Source organism: Halyomorpha halys, unplaced genomic scaffold (genome assembly GCF_000696795.3).
Source record: "Halyomorpha halys isolate HHAL.00 unplaced genomic scaffold, Hhal_1.1 Scaffold178.1, whole genome shotgun sequence".
In the NCBI taxonomy this organism is placed as follows: Eukaryota; Metazoa; Arthropoda; class Insecta; order Hemiptera; family Pentatomidae; genus Halyomorpha; species Halyomorpha halys.
Window position 1 is genome coordinate 1,468,451 of NW_027105168.1, and position 17,796 is coordinate 1,486,246.

A 17,796-nucleotide genomic window follows, 5' to 3' on the forward strand; every position below is an offset into this window, starting at 1 on the left:
GACGCAGTTTTGGGCCAATTCTGCGACGAATGGGATGTTAAGGTCTTCGTGAATGAGTTTATTTGCAACGTAATAAAATATATATTTTAAATATATACTTTACTTGCTTGTAAATAAAAAGAAGAGGGCAAGAGAAAAAGATGGGCACTTCTGACGTTCATCCACACCCAAGGTCAGAACTTTGTCAATCCTACTAATATTTCAGAAAAGTCTATCATTCAATCAATATGAAATTACAGGCATTGCATTAAAAAGATAAACAGCATTTAAAATATTGTATATTTAGTTATTCACAGTTTTTAATTTAATATTCATTTATTTATGAATATTTTTCTAATCGTTTAAGAACATATTATCTGATCTTTGTATTTTTAAAAATTGTGTAATTTGGTTAAAACAAGACCATTGTGCTAAAGTTTCATTGGGTCAGGGCCCAGGGTCCTGCGATCCATGGAACCCCCACTTTTATGATTGATACCAATACTAGTAGACCAAGAAGGGACCGACTTTGGCCTTTTTTTTTCAACCAATAAAACAGCCTATTACAAGATTACTTATGTTAGTGTTCACAATCGTGGTTTGTGCTTTTAGAAGTTGCAGCTTTCATTATAAAGATAGAAAATAACAGTCCCTTCAATAGTTGCTTTGGCCATCTTTGTCCCATTGGGCCTCATTTATCCTGTGGTCCAAAAATTAAAACAAAACAACGAACTGAGAAGTATAATTGCTTCCAAAAAGATTGAGCAGTTAATCACTATGTTGATAGAAACTGATTTATTTAAATAAATAGACTTTTAATAATTAATTCATGATCTTGGTAATTAAAGATCAAGAAAAGTACCTCCTGTAAATGTTAATTTTTTTCTAATTTGTTACTTTTCAAATACTAAATAAGTTAATAATTTTAAATAGTGTGTTGTTAATAGTCCAAAGCTATTCAGAAAATAATTTGAAAGATCCCTTCCCTTCTCATATTTTAAAATGCCTAGGAACCCCAATGGGTAAAAAACGGCCCCGAGCATAAGGGACATATACTAAAATAACTGAAAATTGTAATTCCATTGAAATAAAATTATTAGTATTAATATTACATAATAAAAATGATTTTTGAATTTTGACTCATTAAATATATTATATTTATCGATTGAATAAATCACTTGCCAAACCATTTTTAAGATTTCAATTGGAACCCACTCCTGAAGAATAAATAATAATGTTAAACAATGTAAATATCAACTCACCTAAAGCTGGAGATTGCCAACACCATGGAAAAACGCCTTTAAAGAAGAGGGGTTCTTCTGAAAAACAACAGATTGTTGCATAATAAAGTGTTTCACATCAGTCCTGTAACATAAATATTTATAATTAATTACTAGCTATGTATAAACGATAATCATATATTCAATATGATTATGTGCTGTACTATGAAATGTTTTATACTGACAAAAAATTATATTTATAAATTTTTAAAATTCCTATCTTACATATTCAATAGAAGTAGCTATCAATTGATAGAGATTATTCATCTCATCCATTTTCTTTTCAGCTTTTAAGAGCCACGAGATATCAAAATCCTGGTTTTCATAATAAATCTATAAGTAGGTCTTACTTAACCCATTACTATAAATTAGAATTAGGCTGATTATGGAGCGAATTAGAAAAGTGTAAATAAATGATGAATAAAAAATGGCATTATTCCATTGCCATAAACCATAATTTGTAAACTTTTAATTTTAACTGTGGGTAGATTAAAATGACTAATGGCATATCTCAAGTCATGGAGTTACATGACTAGGCTTTTTTAATTATTATTAATAAATCGAAAACTCCATGTCCATATTTTTCTCAATACACAGTCCATCACTAATTGACTTTCTAAATTCCATCCTTAATCATAAATAGATCCAGAGGTGCAGGCCCTCCAATACAAAAAAGAGAATAATTTTGTTTTATCCTCCATATTTTTATCCTGAACAAAACAATTTGATTCATGAGTTTTTTGTTGTTAGACATTCTTCATTGTGGTTTGGATTTTATGTAGAACAGTAGGATTCATGTTTTCGTTGGCCTCACCTGCAAAACATTGGGCAAATAAAAAATAGTTTTGTTTTGTTTGTTGCACTCCTCCCACCCCCCCCTCAAAGACAAAATCTTGATCTATACCTGTCCATGTAATAGTTATTGTTTCCATTTTCAATTTGCTAGTGAGAAGGTTCTAAAAAACCATCTAATGTTTAGTTTTCTACCGTACGCATATCATTTAAAATAAAAAATATAATTAAAAGTTCTAAAACTCAACTGAAACTGGCCGTTTTTAATTACACTTCAAAATTGGCTTCAACAACGCAGGCGCGCTTATGATTGTTTACAATTTGTATAGTATAAAATAACATCATATCGTTTATTTCACTCATTATATTTATGTTTCAAGAATATTTTGAATTTCAACTTTAAATGTATATCTAATTCGATTCAACTATTTATTAATTTGTTATTATTAGAGCCACTTGAGTTCAAATCGTGATATTATTAAGGCTTTGACAATGGCTTATCCTTAACCCTTACAATGTTATACAACAATTCTGTGTTCTACCGGGTGTGATATTTAAAAACTAGTTTTAATTTATCGTTAGTTTAACATTTTAACTAAGATTTCATTTGTGATGGAGTCCCCACCTTCATTGGAAACAGTCCATCAGGCTGTTTACGCACTTTATCATAATCCAGACCCTGCTGAAAAAGAGAAGGCTTCATTATGGCTCGGCCAGTTACAAAAATCTGTAAGTAGTAATTATCTTTTAATGATATAATTATTATTTTATAGTTTACGATCCTTGCTCATTTTCCTTTTTCTGTCTATCAGTTATAATGTCTGCATTGTAAATTATTGATATGTTGGTTATAGCACTTGTAGAATTTTTTGTTGACATAATTTTTTAAAAATTTTATTATATATTTTTGAATCTAGTGGTTATAATCGTTTTAATTGGTGCCATTTGTTAATATTTTAGGTTTTCTCATGGAAAATTGCTGACGAAGTACTTCATACAAGTACAGACGTTGAATGCTGTTATTTTGCAGCACAAACAATGAGAACTAAAATTCAACATTCTTTCCATGAACTTCCTCCAGAATCTCACCTTCCACTTAGAGATTCTCTCATGGATCATATCAGCAAAATTAATGAGACTACTAATTCTGTGATTGGTACTCAGGTAAATGTTTTCAATATTTTAATGTTGACAGTGATTATTTTTATGTCATCTAAGTGAAATTTTTGTAGTAGAATACACCTGGTATTATTATTATGCAGTTAAACATTTTTCATCTTACTGAATTATAAAATAAGTGATTTTTAAGTTTTAAAATTTAGTGCAACCTATTAACTGTTCAGTTTGTTTGTTTCTATATAATTGTAACAAACCTTGTAAACATTCTACTGGCTTATATATGAATTTATTATATACTATTTTCCCATATTCTACTAATTTATTTTCTTTTTTCATAGCTGTACCTTGCTTTAGCAGATCTAGCATTGCAAATGGGATCTTGGGAAAAACCTGCAATCGATTTGATTGAACGATATTCCATGACTTCAGTTCCTCCTCTTCTTGAAATGTTGACATTCTTACCTGAAGAAGTTAATTCTAGGGCTTTGCGTTTGGGTTCTAACCGAAGGCAAGAACTTCTTCACAAGTTTACTCTTGCAGTTCCTAATGTCTCTGAATTCCTAGTAAGTTTTTATAATTGTTTCTTACAAAGTGTTACTTAAAACTCCCAATTAAGCACTTGTCTAATCTTGTGGCTGTACTAACAATTATGTTTTTTATCTTTCTTAGCCTCCTGTTATGTACTTGCTTGCCTGGGTTACTTAACTATTAGGAAGCTACATATTGTATACTAAGTCACCTGAATCATATGATGGATATCATTATTTTTGTCCAATTGAGTATGAATTAATTTTTTAGAGTACATTCTTGTTATCAATCAAATCACTATTACTGATATCTTACTGATAACTATGAAAATACCCTAATGGTGATTAAAATGGTTTCGACCATATTGTTGTTTCTTCTGTACACAAATCCAGAAAAATACTAACAATTATTTCTGTAATATTTTTTGCGATCCGTTTAAATAGTTTTAGAAAATCCCGTTCGAGATAAGTTCATTTTATGTTATAAGTTGATTCAATGATTCTAAAGTATTGTAAAATCATGAAAGCATGTCCCACTTCTCAACTTCCATTGTTTATTATTGAACTTTCATCAGAATATAATGATAACTTGTCAATCACTTCCCATTCTTAGCAGTTAATAACTCTTTTCTTGAAAAAAAAATGTGATTGTTAACAAGATTACATATTTATAAATGAAGAAAAAAACTAATTCACAGTTATTAATTGCTTTGATTGGTGAACTTGTACTTGCTAATATAGAATGAGGAAATGGGTCAACCATTGTAGTTGGTTATAACCTAACACCATGAAGTAATTCCTATCGATAAAATTTAGGCCTGACCCCAACTGAAAATGAATTATTGGAAGTATATTTATTTCTTTTTATTAAGCAGAAGTTGATAGCTGTTGAGTAAAATATGCACTAATAACAATAGTGTAGGATACAACCCACAATAGAACAGTACGTTGTGCCCACCAATCCATTAGAGTTACTCTCCTGTACTGTTACCTAATCAAAATCTAAGCAGTATCCCGTAATCTTTCTATGATTAAGTCTTAGTAAAACCGAGGAGCTAATTATGAAAACCTATGTGTAGGGTGGTGTAGTTTATCATAAATTTTGGCATGATTTGCATATGGTTCATAATCCCATAAGTTCTCATGGCTCAGTAAATAAGGGTCTAATTCCTACAAGGAATCGTTATATTATTTATTGTGGCTACAAGATTAGATAACTAACTTTAGTTAAAAAGTTTAAAGTTTACTGGCAATCACATAAACCTATTTTCTGTTTTAAGTTCAATCATGAGACTAATTTTTTAAAATGTGTGTAAATTGTGAAGATATCTGACAAAACTACAAGGTTTTTTAATTATTCTTTATTTTATAGAAAATGTGTCTCAACAATTCTGGAAATAATCCTCAAATCCAAATCAAAGTTTTCAAGTGCTTTACAAGTTGGGTATCAGTACAGGCAATGACACTTAACGATGTTACCGACAACATAGTAGTGGCTACAGCTTTCCATGTTCTTGCAAATAGAATGGTAAGTTAATAAATTTATTGATAGATTTTTTATTTATATATTTATTTTTATTTTTTTGGCTGTGAAACATATTACCTTGTATTTATTATGTGTAATGTGTAGTGTAAAAAATGAATTAATCCTATTCAATTCAAAGTTATTATACTACATAATATTTCAAAGTAAGGATAAGTAACGAATTAATTGTCTTAAGTGAGTGATGGAGTAATAAGCGAATTTACAAATTAAGGAATAATCTTAATTACAATTTGGTCAATTTGGCTATTGTTGTAAATCGATGGGAAGATATATTTTATATCTGTGTTCAATAGTATCTCACTAGTATAAGATAGTGGCAAACATTAGTAATAATGAACTTGACCAATGGTGTGGTAAATAGAAATTGAAAATGGTTACTGCAAAGACTTAGAGTGTCTTCCTGAGGAGAAAAACGGAAAGGAAAAATACTATAAATGTCAACATTGAAGCTACAAGACTACAATTGTGTGAGGTGGTCATCTACCATCTCTAAGATCTACATTGTAGCTGAGCGAGTTAAAGTGCCTACTTTGACTCACTTGTGACTAGTGATACTGGTTCAAATTAGGCCTAGGGAGGGTTGACTTTTAACTAGGGTTGTCCCACAAAATGAAAACCTAACCACTGTGGTTAAAATAGGGTGATAACCTGAAGATTACCCCTCCTCCCTCCGAATGTTAGAAATGACTAGGAAATCATCTGCTACATACCCAGCAACATAGGGCCCTGGCAGAAGCGGAAGAGGGCAGTAATTTAGCAGACTGTGCTCTGAGTCAAAAGGGTGTAGGCCTTAGCAGGAGGCCTTTTGAACTCCTGCATGCAGACTCATTTAATGATATATTAAGTAAGAACAATCAGCAAGATTCCTTGCTTTTTGAAAAAACTTTCTATTTAAGAATTACTGAGAACGCCAGAAGTAGCCTTGTGTCAGAAGTAGTTCGAATCTAGGCTGGACCAGTGGATATCGATTTTGTGCGTACCAGTCACATAAATCTAACCTTTTCACTCTGGCTAGATTTGGTTGGTAATCTGTAGAATAGTTGTCTCCCATGTCAGGTATGGGATATAAGAAAAAAGAAAAAATCTTTTTATAGCTTCTCTACTTTTTGGTTCATTTAAAAAGTAATCCATAATAAGCTTCTCTATTTGGTTTGAATCATCCTGAAGTCATCTAAGAAAACACTCATTTTTGATAACAGAGAAAAGAAATTGTATTAAACCAGAAAAAGAAAAACTCAATCATTCTTAATGATGTAATAATTTTCATTTTCTCTATTTAATCTTTTGGTATATTTTAATCTTATTAACCTCCCCCCCCTCTCCCCCAGCATACTTCATAATAATCTATTCATTTATCTGAACTTCATTTGAGACCTATATATTATTAATTTAATCTGTTGTTCGTACTGTTATCAAAGATTATTGTCTTTATTATTTTTCAATCTATTCAGTATATATAATTTCATTTTTCATTTAGCCCACTTTAAAAAAAAAAAATCCTATAGCCTTAAAGTAGTACAACCATGAACTATTATTATTTGAATTGAATGTTTACAATAAACTACCATAATCATATGAACTTGAAATTGATAAAGTAATTGAAAAAGTAAAATATGGTTAAAACATTGTTCAGTTGAATAAATTGTTATGAAGTGTGAAGGGGTTATTAGTCTTGTAGAAAATAACGAAAATATTAATTCATATCAATTTAATGAATTATTAATATTTATATCATTAATTTTTCCTTAGTTTCTTGCAATTTAAACAAATTTACTTTGTTTTTATACGTTTGACTACTAAATTAAATCTATAATACGATTTTCAGGCATCCTCCAATTTACACGAAGCCGCCGCAGATTGTGTTTGCTCTCTTCTCGAATGCCTCGAAGATAATAATAATCAACAGTCGATTGAAATGCAACTGTTCAATGGCGTTATTTCATTAGAACAACCGTTTCATATTTCTGTAGCCCATGAAGAACATGAGAAGTAATTATTTTATTTATTTCCATTTCTTAATTGCATAATCACAGATAATTACAAACTTTTTTTTGATAGTTATTATTTAGTACACTTTAACCAGAATGATATTTTATTTATGTATTATGTTTTATTTTTACAGGTGTGTGAATTATTGTAGAGTATTTACAGAACTTGCCGAGAGTTTTCTGGAAAAGATAGTGAGCGGAAGTAGTCCTAACAAAGCACATTTTGCTATTAAGATTTTTGATCTCGTTCTCACTTGTGTTGGTCATCATGACTACGAAGTAAGAAAATTTAGTCAAATTATTTTTATTTTTTTTTTTTTTTCATCTGGTAAATGCTTTACCTCTAAATATTTTCAAATTATTTAAAATGGAAGGATAATGCTTCACCACTATTTTATTATAGTTTTACGTTTCGACCTTGTAAGCCATTCTCAGGTACAATCTGCAGGAATTCATGATTGTTTTACTGAAATACATGACGACAAAAATTAAAATGAGAAGAAGGGTTTAATGCTAACATTTCAGTGGCTTACTCTTATTTTACAACTACTATCTATCATGCTTTAATTATAATACATTACTTACAATAAATTATCATTGAATTCTGATTCTAAAATATATATATATACATAATTTCAACGATTAATTAAACCATTTATTAATTATAATATTGTAACACTTTTAATTTGGAACAGTTATCCTTGATTTTTTTTTGCGGTGGGCTCAATAGACCTTGTATATCTTCTCTTCTCCCACACCTGCCTTTCTTGGTCTACTGCTTCCAGTTTGCATCTCTTTTGCATCTTTGTTGATTCTGTCTATCCATCTGGTTTTTGGCTTCACACATGGTCTCTTGCCAACTATATTGCCATTCATTGTTGTCGAGGCGTCCTGATGGATTGCTTCAAGCCACATGTCCTGCCCATCTCATTCTCATTCTCTTGCCTTCATATCATGAGTTATTGACAGACCAGTCTCTGCAAACAATTCACTGTTAGTTATCCTTCTTGATGACATATAATTATGATTAGTTCAATTTATCCTTCCCATTTATCTGATTGTTAACAATTGTATTACATTACACCGCATATCATGAAAGGTAAAAAAAAATTCATTAATACATAATGCATCTTCTAAGAGTTATGTGTAATAATATTTAATGGTTAATTGTAAAAGATATTTATTAATGATAGCATGACTGATATAAATTATAAAATAGAGTCAATCATTAAAATGTTAAGCAACATTGTTTTTCTTATTTTCATTTTTGTTGTCACGTATTTCAGTAGAATAATTATGAATCCCTCACAGATTCTACCTGTTGTAAAATAACAAGTTAATAGTGGTGAAGTTTTATGAACCTCATTAATTGGAAAAAAGCATGAAATCCATCTCTGCCACAATCTGTGGTAACCTTACTTATCTCACCTTTAAAACAGACACTTGTAGTCAGTATGTTGGTTGATGTACATCATTTTGCAATCTCACTGGAGATCATCAACACAAAAAATATTAAAAGGCAATCCTTCCTAGACGGACCCGTCCCACTAAGACCCCCAAGGAGCGATGGTTCTGTATCACTTTTAAAATACTTGCTTAAAACGGTAAAGGGGTACTTATAATAGTTAAATTGACCCATATTTAAAAAGCGCCTGAAATTAGAAAACTGCATGAAATCACAATCATTCCACTAACCTGCCTTCACCTGAAATCAACTAATAAATGAAAATAGTTAATTTTTTAAAATGTGTAATGTCCGATTTCCCCATTTAGTGGTATACTGTAGTCCTAAGTCTTTGAAGCTACTACCCCCTCTTCCGATTCGTTCCCTATCATTCCTCAGCTACATCCGGACGAACTAAAAATCTTTTTTTTTGTTTTTGTGATTGTTTCTCTGGATGTTCATTGCATTTCTTTAGCAATAAAGGTCTGTAATAATTCAAATCCTTGATTTTTCTTGGAGATCTCTAGGTTGTGACAGGTTTCCTGTTAATGTTTCATATCTTAATGATTACATCATTTAAAGAATTAAAGGTATCCACATTTTTATACTTTTTTATTTAATTGTTTTCGAAAGTATAAGCATAAAATTTTCTGTATGTCCCTACCAGTTAAATAATCTGAAAATTTCTCTTATTAGGATTATTTTAATAACAAACTTTATAAAAATTAATCAATATTTTAATTAATATATATATTTTTTTATATTATTAATGTTTATTATTACTTCCTATCCTTGGCAGTCTTTATAAGCTGTGAAAATTTTAAATTGAGGCTGGTATTAGCATGTTTTAATTTTTTTTTTTTAGGTAGCTGCTATTACATTTAATTTATGGTATCGGCTTTCGGAAGAATTATATCAAAAGAAAAACTCTGGACTTACTTCTTTATTTAAACCGTATATTGAAAGGCTTATTGAAGCTTTATGTAGGCATTGTCAAATGGAACCTGACCATGTGAGTGTATTATGTATTTATAATTATTTTGCTCTTGAGTAATATTTTTATTGCTAATATCTTATCTCTCTTAACCTGTTAACCGAGTGGGATGTATAAATACATCAAACGTAAATAATATCGGGTACGGGTAGGACATATGAATACATCCTTGAAATATATGTTGCATCCTGGAATGGGTGGGATGAATATTTTCGAATAACAAAGGTTTTTTAACAAGATAAGTCATCCATACAAGTCGACATGAATTTAAAACTGAGGGAATCAGTATCACTATTGAAAATGGTGGACGTGTTCTGAGTGAGCAGTAATGGGTATGTGCTTACACTTACCTTCCTATTTTCGTATTATATATTATTTACTTATATTTTTTATATTTCCAACCTCTTTATTTTAGAATACATTTTTATAAGTATCCATCAAAATGAATGAAAGTGATAACAGCATTGACGAAATCAATGTACCAGCTAATAGAAAAAGGAGATATATTATGATTTCATTGTCGGAGTCATCTGACAGTAATTTTGATTATGATACGGAATTGACTAATACTGAGAATGAAGAATTTGGTTCTGGCAACATTACTGTTTCTGAAGAATGGCTACCTCAAAATGCAAAAAGACCACCATCTCCCTTCACTGCACATCCTGGAACAAGTTTTGATACTCCTCCTAAAAAAGTTCCTTTGTTTTATCTTGAGAAGTTTTTAGATGAGGATCATATCAAATTAATTACAGAGCAAACAGATTTGTATGCCGCCCAATTTTTTGATAATGAGTTGAAACCATTTTCCTTTTTTTTTCCTTTTTTTTTTTTTTGTATTCTTTTCTATTTGTTTTATAATTTTGTATTTTCCTTTGTGCTTATATATAAATAAACGAAAAAATATTTATAATCCTTTCATTTATTTTAAGTATTTATAAAAAAATAAATAATATGAAATTCTGTCCTCTGAGCATGACATACTGGCACGTCCTAGTGAAAGAGTTCGAGCCTGTTTTATGCTGCATAATTAAAAAGGGAATTCCCTGTTTAAGACGATATAAAATGGGTAAACAAGAACATTTGAATTGCGGATTGGGAGGTATTCTTTTTTTAAAGAGTTACTGTTGTTTGGTACTGAAAGCTGTACAACGGTACAACAGTTTCCTATAAAATTGAAAACGTAATTATGAACTTTTTCATATAAATGAAAGCTGATATGGAGAATGTGTTAACCAATATTCTCTATGCTATGAAAAGAGTTTCCCAAGATGCTGGTATCTTTGAATACACTTTGAGAAAAATCATCTCAGAAGTGTAGAATATTTTAAGCTGTGCAGAGGGATAAATAATCACATTTTGAAACAAAACTGAAGAAAAAAAATATATCCTCGAAATAAAAAAAAATAAAGAATGAAAATTTTCATAAAGAATCCTTTTTTCAGATTAGCAATATTACTTTTGGATATTACATAAAAACTTACATCGTTAAAGTATATTTTATTGAATGAGAAAATGCATAAGATTACTTCAGTAGCTATAAAGATTATTAAGGTTTTAAATGGGCGTATTGTGGAGGTAACAGAACGGCTTTGATTGAGAAACATGATAGCCTCCTTTAAAGAATAAAATATATAAATACAAAAAGTCATTCTAATATAATTGCATAATAAAACAAAAAATATCGGATCATTATATCATAGCAATGATAGCAAGAATAGATAAGGAAACCGATACCTCGGCCAAAACTATTTCAAAAATTCAAAAGTTGATGATCAAATTAAGTAACAAAAGATAATGAACAATATTAAAGACAGAGACCCGAATTTCCAATTTAAAAAAATACACATTTTTAATTATATTTATGATCAATCATTTAAAGTTTCAATAGTAATTAATCCAAACGATTATAAAAGAAATGTTTTAAACAAACCGTGGTTTGATTCGTGTTTAAAAGATTTAATGAAAGATAGAGACATATTCTTCAAAAAATACAAATCTAATCCGAGTAATCCTCACTATAATAAATAAAAATTCTTAAGAAATATAGTTACAAAAGCAATAAGACAGAAAAAACAAGAATATTTCGCTCAACTTATCAAAAATTATTATAATAGTACAAAAAAGTTGGGATGCTGTTAATAAACTGTTCAACAAATATAAAAATTTGCCGGACTCTGTAACCATAAATGCTTTTAAAAGCTGTAATTTAAAAGAACTGGAATTAATAATGAAATTTTTGGAATATTTTGATTCATGCACTTTCAAATTCATGCAAACAGTTTCACACAAGTGTGACAAGAAATTATTACCTCAATTCATTCCTCAAATGCCTTCCAATCTACTCTCCTTCGACATACCTCAACACAGCATGATGTCAATCAAATTATTTTATCTCTGAGTGAAAAAAAATCTGCTGGATTATGGTATAAGAACCCGTGACTTAATTATTCACTCAAACCTCTTAACTCCTCTAATGGCGCAATTGATAAATTCTATAATAAAATCAGGAACATACCCGGCCATTCTTAAACTCTCAATTATTAGACCAATCCACAAAAATGGCAGTAAAAACCATCTAGACTATTACAGACCTATCTCAATTCTAACATCGGTAAATAATATAGAAAAATATATAACCAACCATTTAAAACATTTTTCTGAAAAAATATAAAATTATTAATAGATCCTGTGTGCTTTAATATCTATACAAAAGACATTCAAAAAAGTTTTATAAGCGGCAATGAATATTTCTTTGCCGATGATTTTCTTTTTATCGCTTACCATAAAAATTACAGATCTGAAAAAATCCCCAAATTATTATTTTAATTTTTTTTAAATGGGCTCATGACAAAATTTTCATAGTTAACAAAGATAAAACAGTCATTATGTTGATAAAGTCACCTCACCCCATTCGCCTTCTGTAGACAACCCTGAAATTAAAAACCATGGCTGTGACTTTCTCACTAACATTAATAAGAAAATATATGTTTCTGTAAAACACTAGATGTAGAAAAATATAAATATCAAGGTGTTACTATGGGTAATGTGTTTTTCTTGGAAACCAAACATAATAAGTGCTTTAAAGAGATTAAGAGTATGCTTTAACTTTAATAATGGTGTACAAAGCATTATTTGAACCGATATTAAGATACGGGATCGAATGTTATGGTGCCAGTGCTGACAGTCATTTATCAAAACTTGCAAATCTACAAAATCGAACATTGAGAACAATAACGTACTGAAATAATAAAACAGAAAATCTTAAAATCGTTGATACTTTACCCACCAAAACTATTTTATTTTTATAGAATTATCTTAAAATTCATAGATAAAAAATTATTTTGAAAAGAAATAATGTATATAAAAAATGTTAGAAACAAAATTAAATTTATCGAACCACCCTATAACAATAAATTTGGTAAATGTATATTAGACTATATGGTACCATATCTGTTAAATTGCTTACCAGAAGAACTTATAAATAAATCAACCATAATAAATACTAAAAAAGAAATATATAACTGGGTACTTTCTTACTTCATTGATTCCCTATAATTGATTTTAATTCACCAAATGACTATATCTCCCTGTATTTTTGCCTAACTCCACATAATTTATTTACTATATTACAATCTGTATTAACAATGTATGTGTGTGCTTAGTAATAGACATTGTTGGATCCTCGTTTTTATAATATTCTGTATCATCTTGTTTTATTCTCATTATTATATTAATTTACTAATTGTAAATGTGCAGCTTTATTATTCACTTTAGAATCCTTTCAGTTATTTCTATTATTAGTAATTTGTATTTTTTTTTATTGATTTCTTTTTTAATAATTATCATTTTGTTTTGTTTCTTATTAAAATATTAATTGTATCGTTTTAGACCAATTCATATTGTACTTATCTAGCTTAAAAATTGTATAGCCTCCACAACGCCGTAATAAATAATCAAAATTTTAATTTTACTAATGTCTATCATTTTTATGTGTTATTTTGGCAACGACCTATAGATGTCATCTTGTCAGACCATATTGGATATAATTTTTTAAATGAATAAAATAAATGTTTATTCAGATGAAAATTTTATTCCTATGATAAGTACCAAAAATTTCACCTTTTGTCAATTTTTTTTAGGAAGGAATCCTTGAAGAAGGAGACGACTTTCCAGACTTCAGGATGAAAGTGGCTGAACTGATTCGTGATGTCGTATTCATAATCGGTTCTTCCAACTGCTTTAGGCAAATGTTTATCTCCCTCCAGGGGCCAAACACGACCTGGGACACCACAGAAGCCGCTTTGTTCATAATGCAAGCTGTTGCCAAAAATATTATACCGTAAGTCTTGTAAATTAACTAATTATTTTTATGTGGTTTGAATAAGAAAATAAAAATAATAAAGAATTTTGACTTATTGCATGATAAATATCTTCTCTTTCTACAAAAAGTAATACACAGCCTGAATATTACAAATGTCAAAAATTTAAACTCTGTTAAGGAGTAATAAATCAACATTTACTTGATGTGTAATGTTAAAATAAAAAATATCCTTGACTGCCTTAATTTTGTTTCTTAAAGTCGCTTGAATGGTTGGATAGAGCACTCAAAATCTTATCCTTAATTGAGGATTTTGTTGATACCATGATATGTAATAATTTTTTTTTGGTCATCATTGTTATTGTATTGTACATTTCTAAATTAAGAAATTGGAGTTTATTTTTATATTTATTAAAATATTCTAATTTAATTTTAACTTTCTACTGTAATTCTAAAATAATATGTTTTTAAAATTTATAGATAAAATTATTTCACCAATTTTAATTAATAAACAAAATGTTCTATGTTTTGGCTAATATGCCATCCTCAGGAACAAACATTTTTCATTTGCACAGTTCAGTACAAACTTATAGACTCCAACTTCATGCCGTTTTTCTATTTCAGGCGCTTTTTAAATATTGCTCGATTTAACTATCTTAAAGGTCTCCTCTTCTCGTTTTAAGCTAATATTTCAAAAGTGATATAGGCCCGTCGCTCCCGGGGGTCTTAGTGGGGTGAGTCCAGTGGGGAAGGATAAAAGGCCCTAAAAGAGTTTATTTTGTTTATTTATTAAAATTGACTAATTAAACCTAAATAAATTTCATACATATGTTTTTATTTAAATGGTTTTGTTTTGTTAACGTAATTGCATATTCAGGTAAAATACTTAAGTGGGATTTTTTTTTTTCAAATTTGTTTTGTTGTTATAGCTTCCATTTTTTTTTTTTTTTTACCCTCTTTCTGTTCGCTTCTGACATATGAGGGGAGTTTCCTATTCCTGTTCTAACATGGTGGCCTTTTAGCGATATACATAACAAAAAACATACAAAACACAGTAAACTATAAAACTGACACTAAACACTTAAATACAGATTATGCAGATATTATAAATAGACTTATAATAAAAACATAAAAAATCAGATGAAATAAAGAGATTTATGTAAAAAATCACTAAGTTAATATTAAATACAAAACAGGACATATCAAAAACAGGGAGGTAACCAAACAGCACACTGGACATGAGATAAGGTCCAAAGAGGTAGTGAGAAATGTAGAATGATGGCTGTGCCAGAGAGAAGTGAAGATGCACAAATGGTTGACATGATTTCCCATATGAAATCATGAGGTGATTATTATTGTATAAATTAAAATATATAAGGATGAAGATTGGTGTTATGTTAGTTTTATTATTGTTGTATGTTTTTATAGTGCATGAATATGGGACGGAGGTTCCGAAACGTTGTACAATATCATGAATAAATAATAAATAATTCATTCAAAAATGGAAGTGATTAACCTCAAAAAATTTTAAAAGGTGGCCTTTTCATTATGTGGGAGTCACTACTATAAATTCCTTAAATTTATACACTATTCTACTATAAATTCCAAGCTAAAAATGACCGAAATGATTATGATTTAAGCTTTATTTATTTCATATTATTTGGCACTTTGATTTCTATTCATAATGTATCTTATTTATATTTGCACAGGGAAGAAAATGATGTTGTCCCAAAGGTTGTCGAAGCAATTTTAAACCTTCCTCCAAACACCCACATAGCTGTCCGGTCTACATCAGTTCTCCTACTTGGGGAATTGTGTGAGTGGATTGAAAAGCATCCGCAGTATTTAGGTAGTTACAATTAAGTTTGAAAATTGAATTTCCATATTTATTTCATTATTAATAATATACATGTAGTTATGGATTGTGGACAGACTAATTTCTATTATTTATTGTTTTAGAACCAGTATTGAATATGGTGCTGTTCTGTCTCCAGCAACCGCAGTTAGCGAATTCAGCTGCGAACTGTTTACAAAGTATTTGTAGTACGTGTAAAAATCAAATGGTGGCAAAGTTCTTAGGCCTGTTACAGATACTTCAATCCCTCGACAAATTCGTTCTGACTAATGAATCAGTTGTCGGACTTTTAAAAGGTATTTTTATCAAAAATTTTAGGAACAAGTTCAAATGATTTTTTTATTATTTATTATATTTTTATTTTGCATACATATGTATTGGTTTATCCACATCGTTTGGTCTCTGTATAAGCAACGTGACATGATATATACAAAAAAATATAATCTTATTATGTTAGTTTTGCCTACAAACCATTCTTTATCACAATTTTATAAAATAATATGTTAACTTTATTTTATTCAGGTGTGGCTTCCATCTTGAGCATAATGCACCCGGATCAGTTACAGCAGGCTATGAGGGACGTTTGTCTCATCCAGATTAAGCCACTCGTTCATTTAATTGAGGTAAATGGTTAATAATTAAGTATTTTTTAAACTATATAATTAGTTTATTTTTAATTTTTTTTCACTTTCGTGAAAGTTCTTGGGTTTTTATTGCTTAAATAAAATAATTTGTATCCAAGTTAAGTTTTAAAAAATTTTATTATTTCTTTAAAAGTCCAAAGTTTCGTCCAATTCGGTCATCCTCAAGGACAATCTAATAAATAACTGCTTTTAATATACATTCATTTTTAACAAACGAGATAATTACTAATAAATTCGCATACCTTAAATATAAATTTATATCTCACATCCAATAATTTTAAAACATTTTGTAGGCTACTTTGCCCAGGCATTAATTTCAGTCTAATTACCCTGTGAGACAATAAAATATTAGGAAATCATATTAATTTATTAAGCTTGCCTTAGCTTATGTCTAATTACCTATTTTGTCACTTTTCCATTTAATTTTAAACTTTTAATTACAGATTAACTTAACTCTATTATCACACGATGATTTTGTTATAAGAAATTATAGATTAATAGAAAAGTAATTAGTTTTTTTGTGGTTTGAGGTTCTCTAAGTAAGGCATGAAAAGAAGAGTAATCCACAGTCGAGGTATTAACATGTACTTACTAAGCGATAATTATGAAGTTTTTTTTCCTTAGGTTTACTGTAAACAAAATAAAATCACTAAAAGTCCTATAACCAACATTTTTAGCTCCACTCCAATGTTTTCTAGCTCTCATTGTTTCTAAAAACAAGGTAATTAAATATCTATAATTTTTTTAACTAGCTGTTATAAAAATAATTTTATTTAGCAACATAAAAGAAAAAATTAAATAGAAGTTTATAGTATACTTTGATTTATAGTCAAATAAAATATAACTAGATTTAATTCTAGAGCAAAACATTTAAACTTAAATCTTTCTTGCAAATGGCATTCCTATTAATCATTAATAATTTACTCAGCAATTTTTCTTTAATTTAATTGTGCAATTAATTAAGAATAAAGATTTTGCTTTAAATATCCATTCTCTGTATTTTCATATATAATCAAATGATTTTCTAGAAAAGTGTAAATAATGAAATAATTTCAAGTGCGATTAAGGATATTGAAAAACTTAAGACCCATTGTAATTTTTTTTTTTTTTAATTTCGCAAGAAAGTAAGATATTTGCTCTTTGTTACTGTGTTAATCCCCATAAGTTCACATATCGAGAATATGTTGTCTTCTTTCCTTAATCAGTACAAGCTTGATTTACAAATGTTAGACTATCAAGATTGTATTGTATTTCCTAATGTTAATTTCTTAAAATTAATTATGATAATAATATAAAAAAAAAAATAT

At 29.0% G+C, this 17,796-nt stretch overlaps 1 protein-coding gene and 1 long non-coding RNA gene across 2 annotated transcripts in view; one reads left to right on the forward strand and one right to left on the reverse strand.

Annotated features, from left to right (window-relative positions):
• Window positions 1–2,299, reverse strand: part of LOC106679135 (uncharacterized) — a 3,787-nt gene extending 1,488 nt beyond the window's left edge. The window contains exons 1-3 of the long non-coding RNA XR_001342906.2: window positions 2,164–2,299; window positions 1,485–2,073; window positions 1,242–1,344 (exon numbers count right to left, since the gene is read on the reverse strand). This is a non-coding gene — a long non-coding RNA (uncharacterized lncRNA). The remainder of the gene's footprint in view (window positions 1–1,241; window positions 1,345–1,484; window positions 2,074–2,163) is intronic.
• A 219-nt stretch (window positions 2,300–2,518) lies between these two features.
• Window positions 2,519–17,796, forward strand: part of Tnpo-SR (transportin 3) — a 29,801-nt gene continuing 14,523 nt past the window's right edge. Inside the window, exons 1-11 of the mRNA XM_014418100.2 lie at window positions 2,519–2,780; window positions 3,012–3,215; window positions 3,509–3,733; window positions 5,070–5,225; window positions 7,069–7,232; window positions 7,366–7,510; window positions 9,541–9,687; window positions 13,812–14,011; window positions 15,700–15,839; window positions 15,950–16,141; window positions 16,368–16,468. Of these exons, the coding sequence (XP_014273586.1) occupies window positions 2,664–2,780; window positions 3,012–3,215; window positions 3,509–3,733; window positions 5,070–5,225; window positions 7,069–7,232; window positions 7,366–7,510; window positions 9,541–9,687; window positions 13,812–14,011; window positions 15,700–15,839; window positions 15,950–16,141; window positions 16,368–16,468 (1,791 nt within the window). The 5' untranslated portion in view covers window positions 2,519–2,663. The remainder of the gene's footprint in view (window positions 2,781–3,011; window positions 3,216–3,508; window positions 3,734–5,069; window positions 5,226–7,068; window positions 7,233–7,365; window positions 7,511–9,540; window positions 9,688–13,811; window positions 14,012–15,699; window positions 15,840–15,949; window positions 16,142–16,367; window positions 16,469–17,796) is intronic.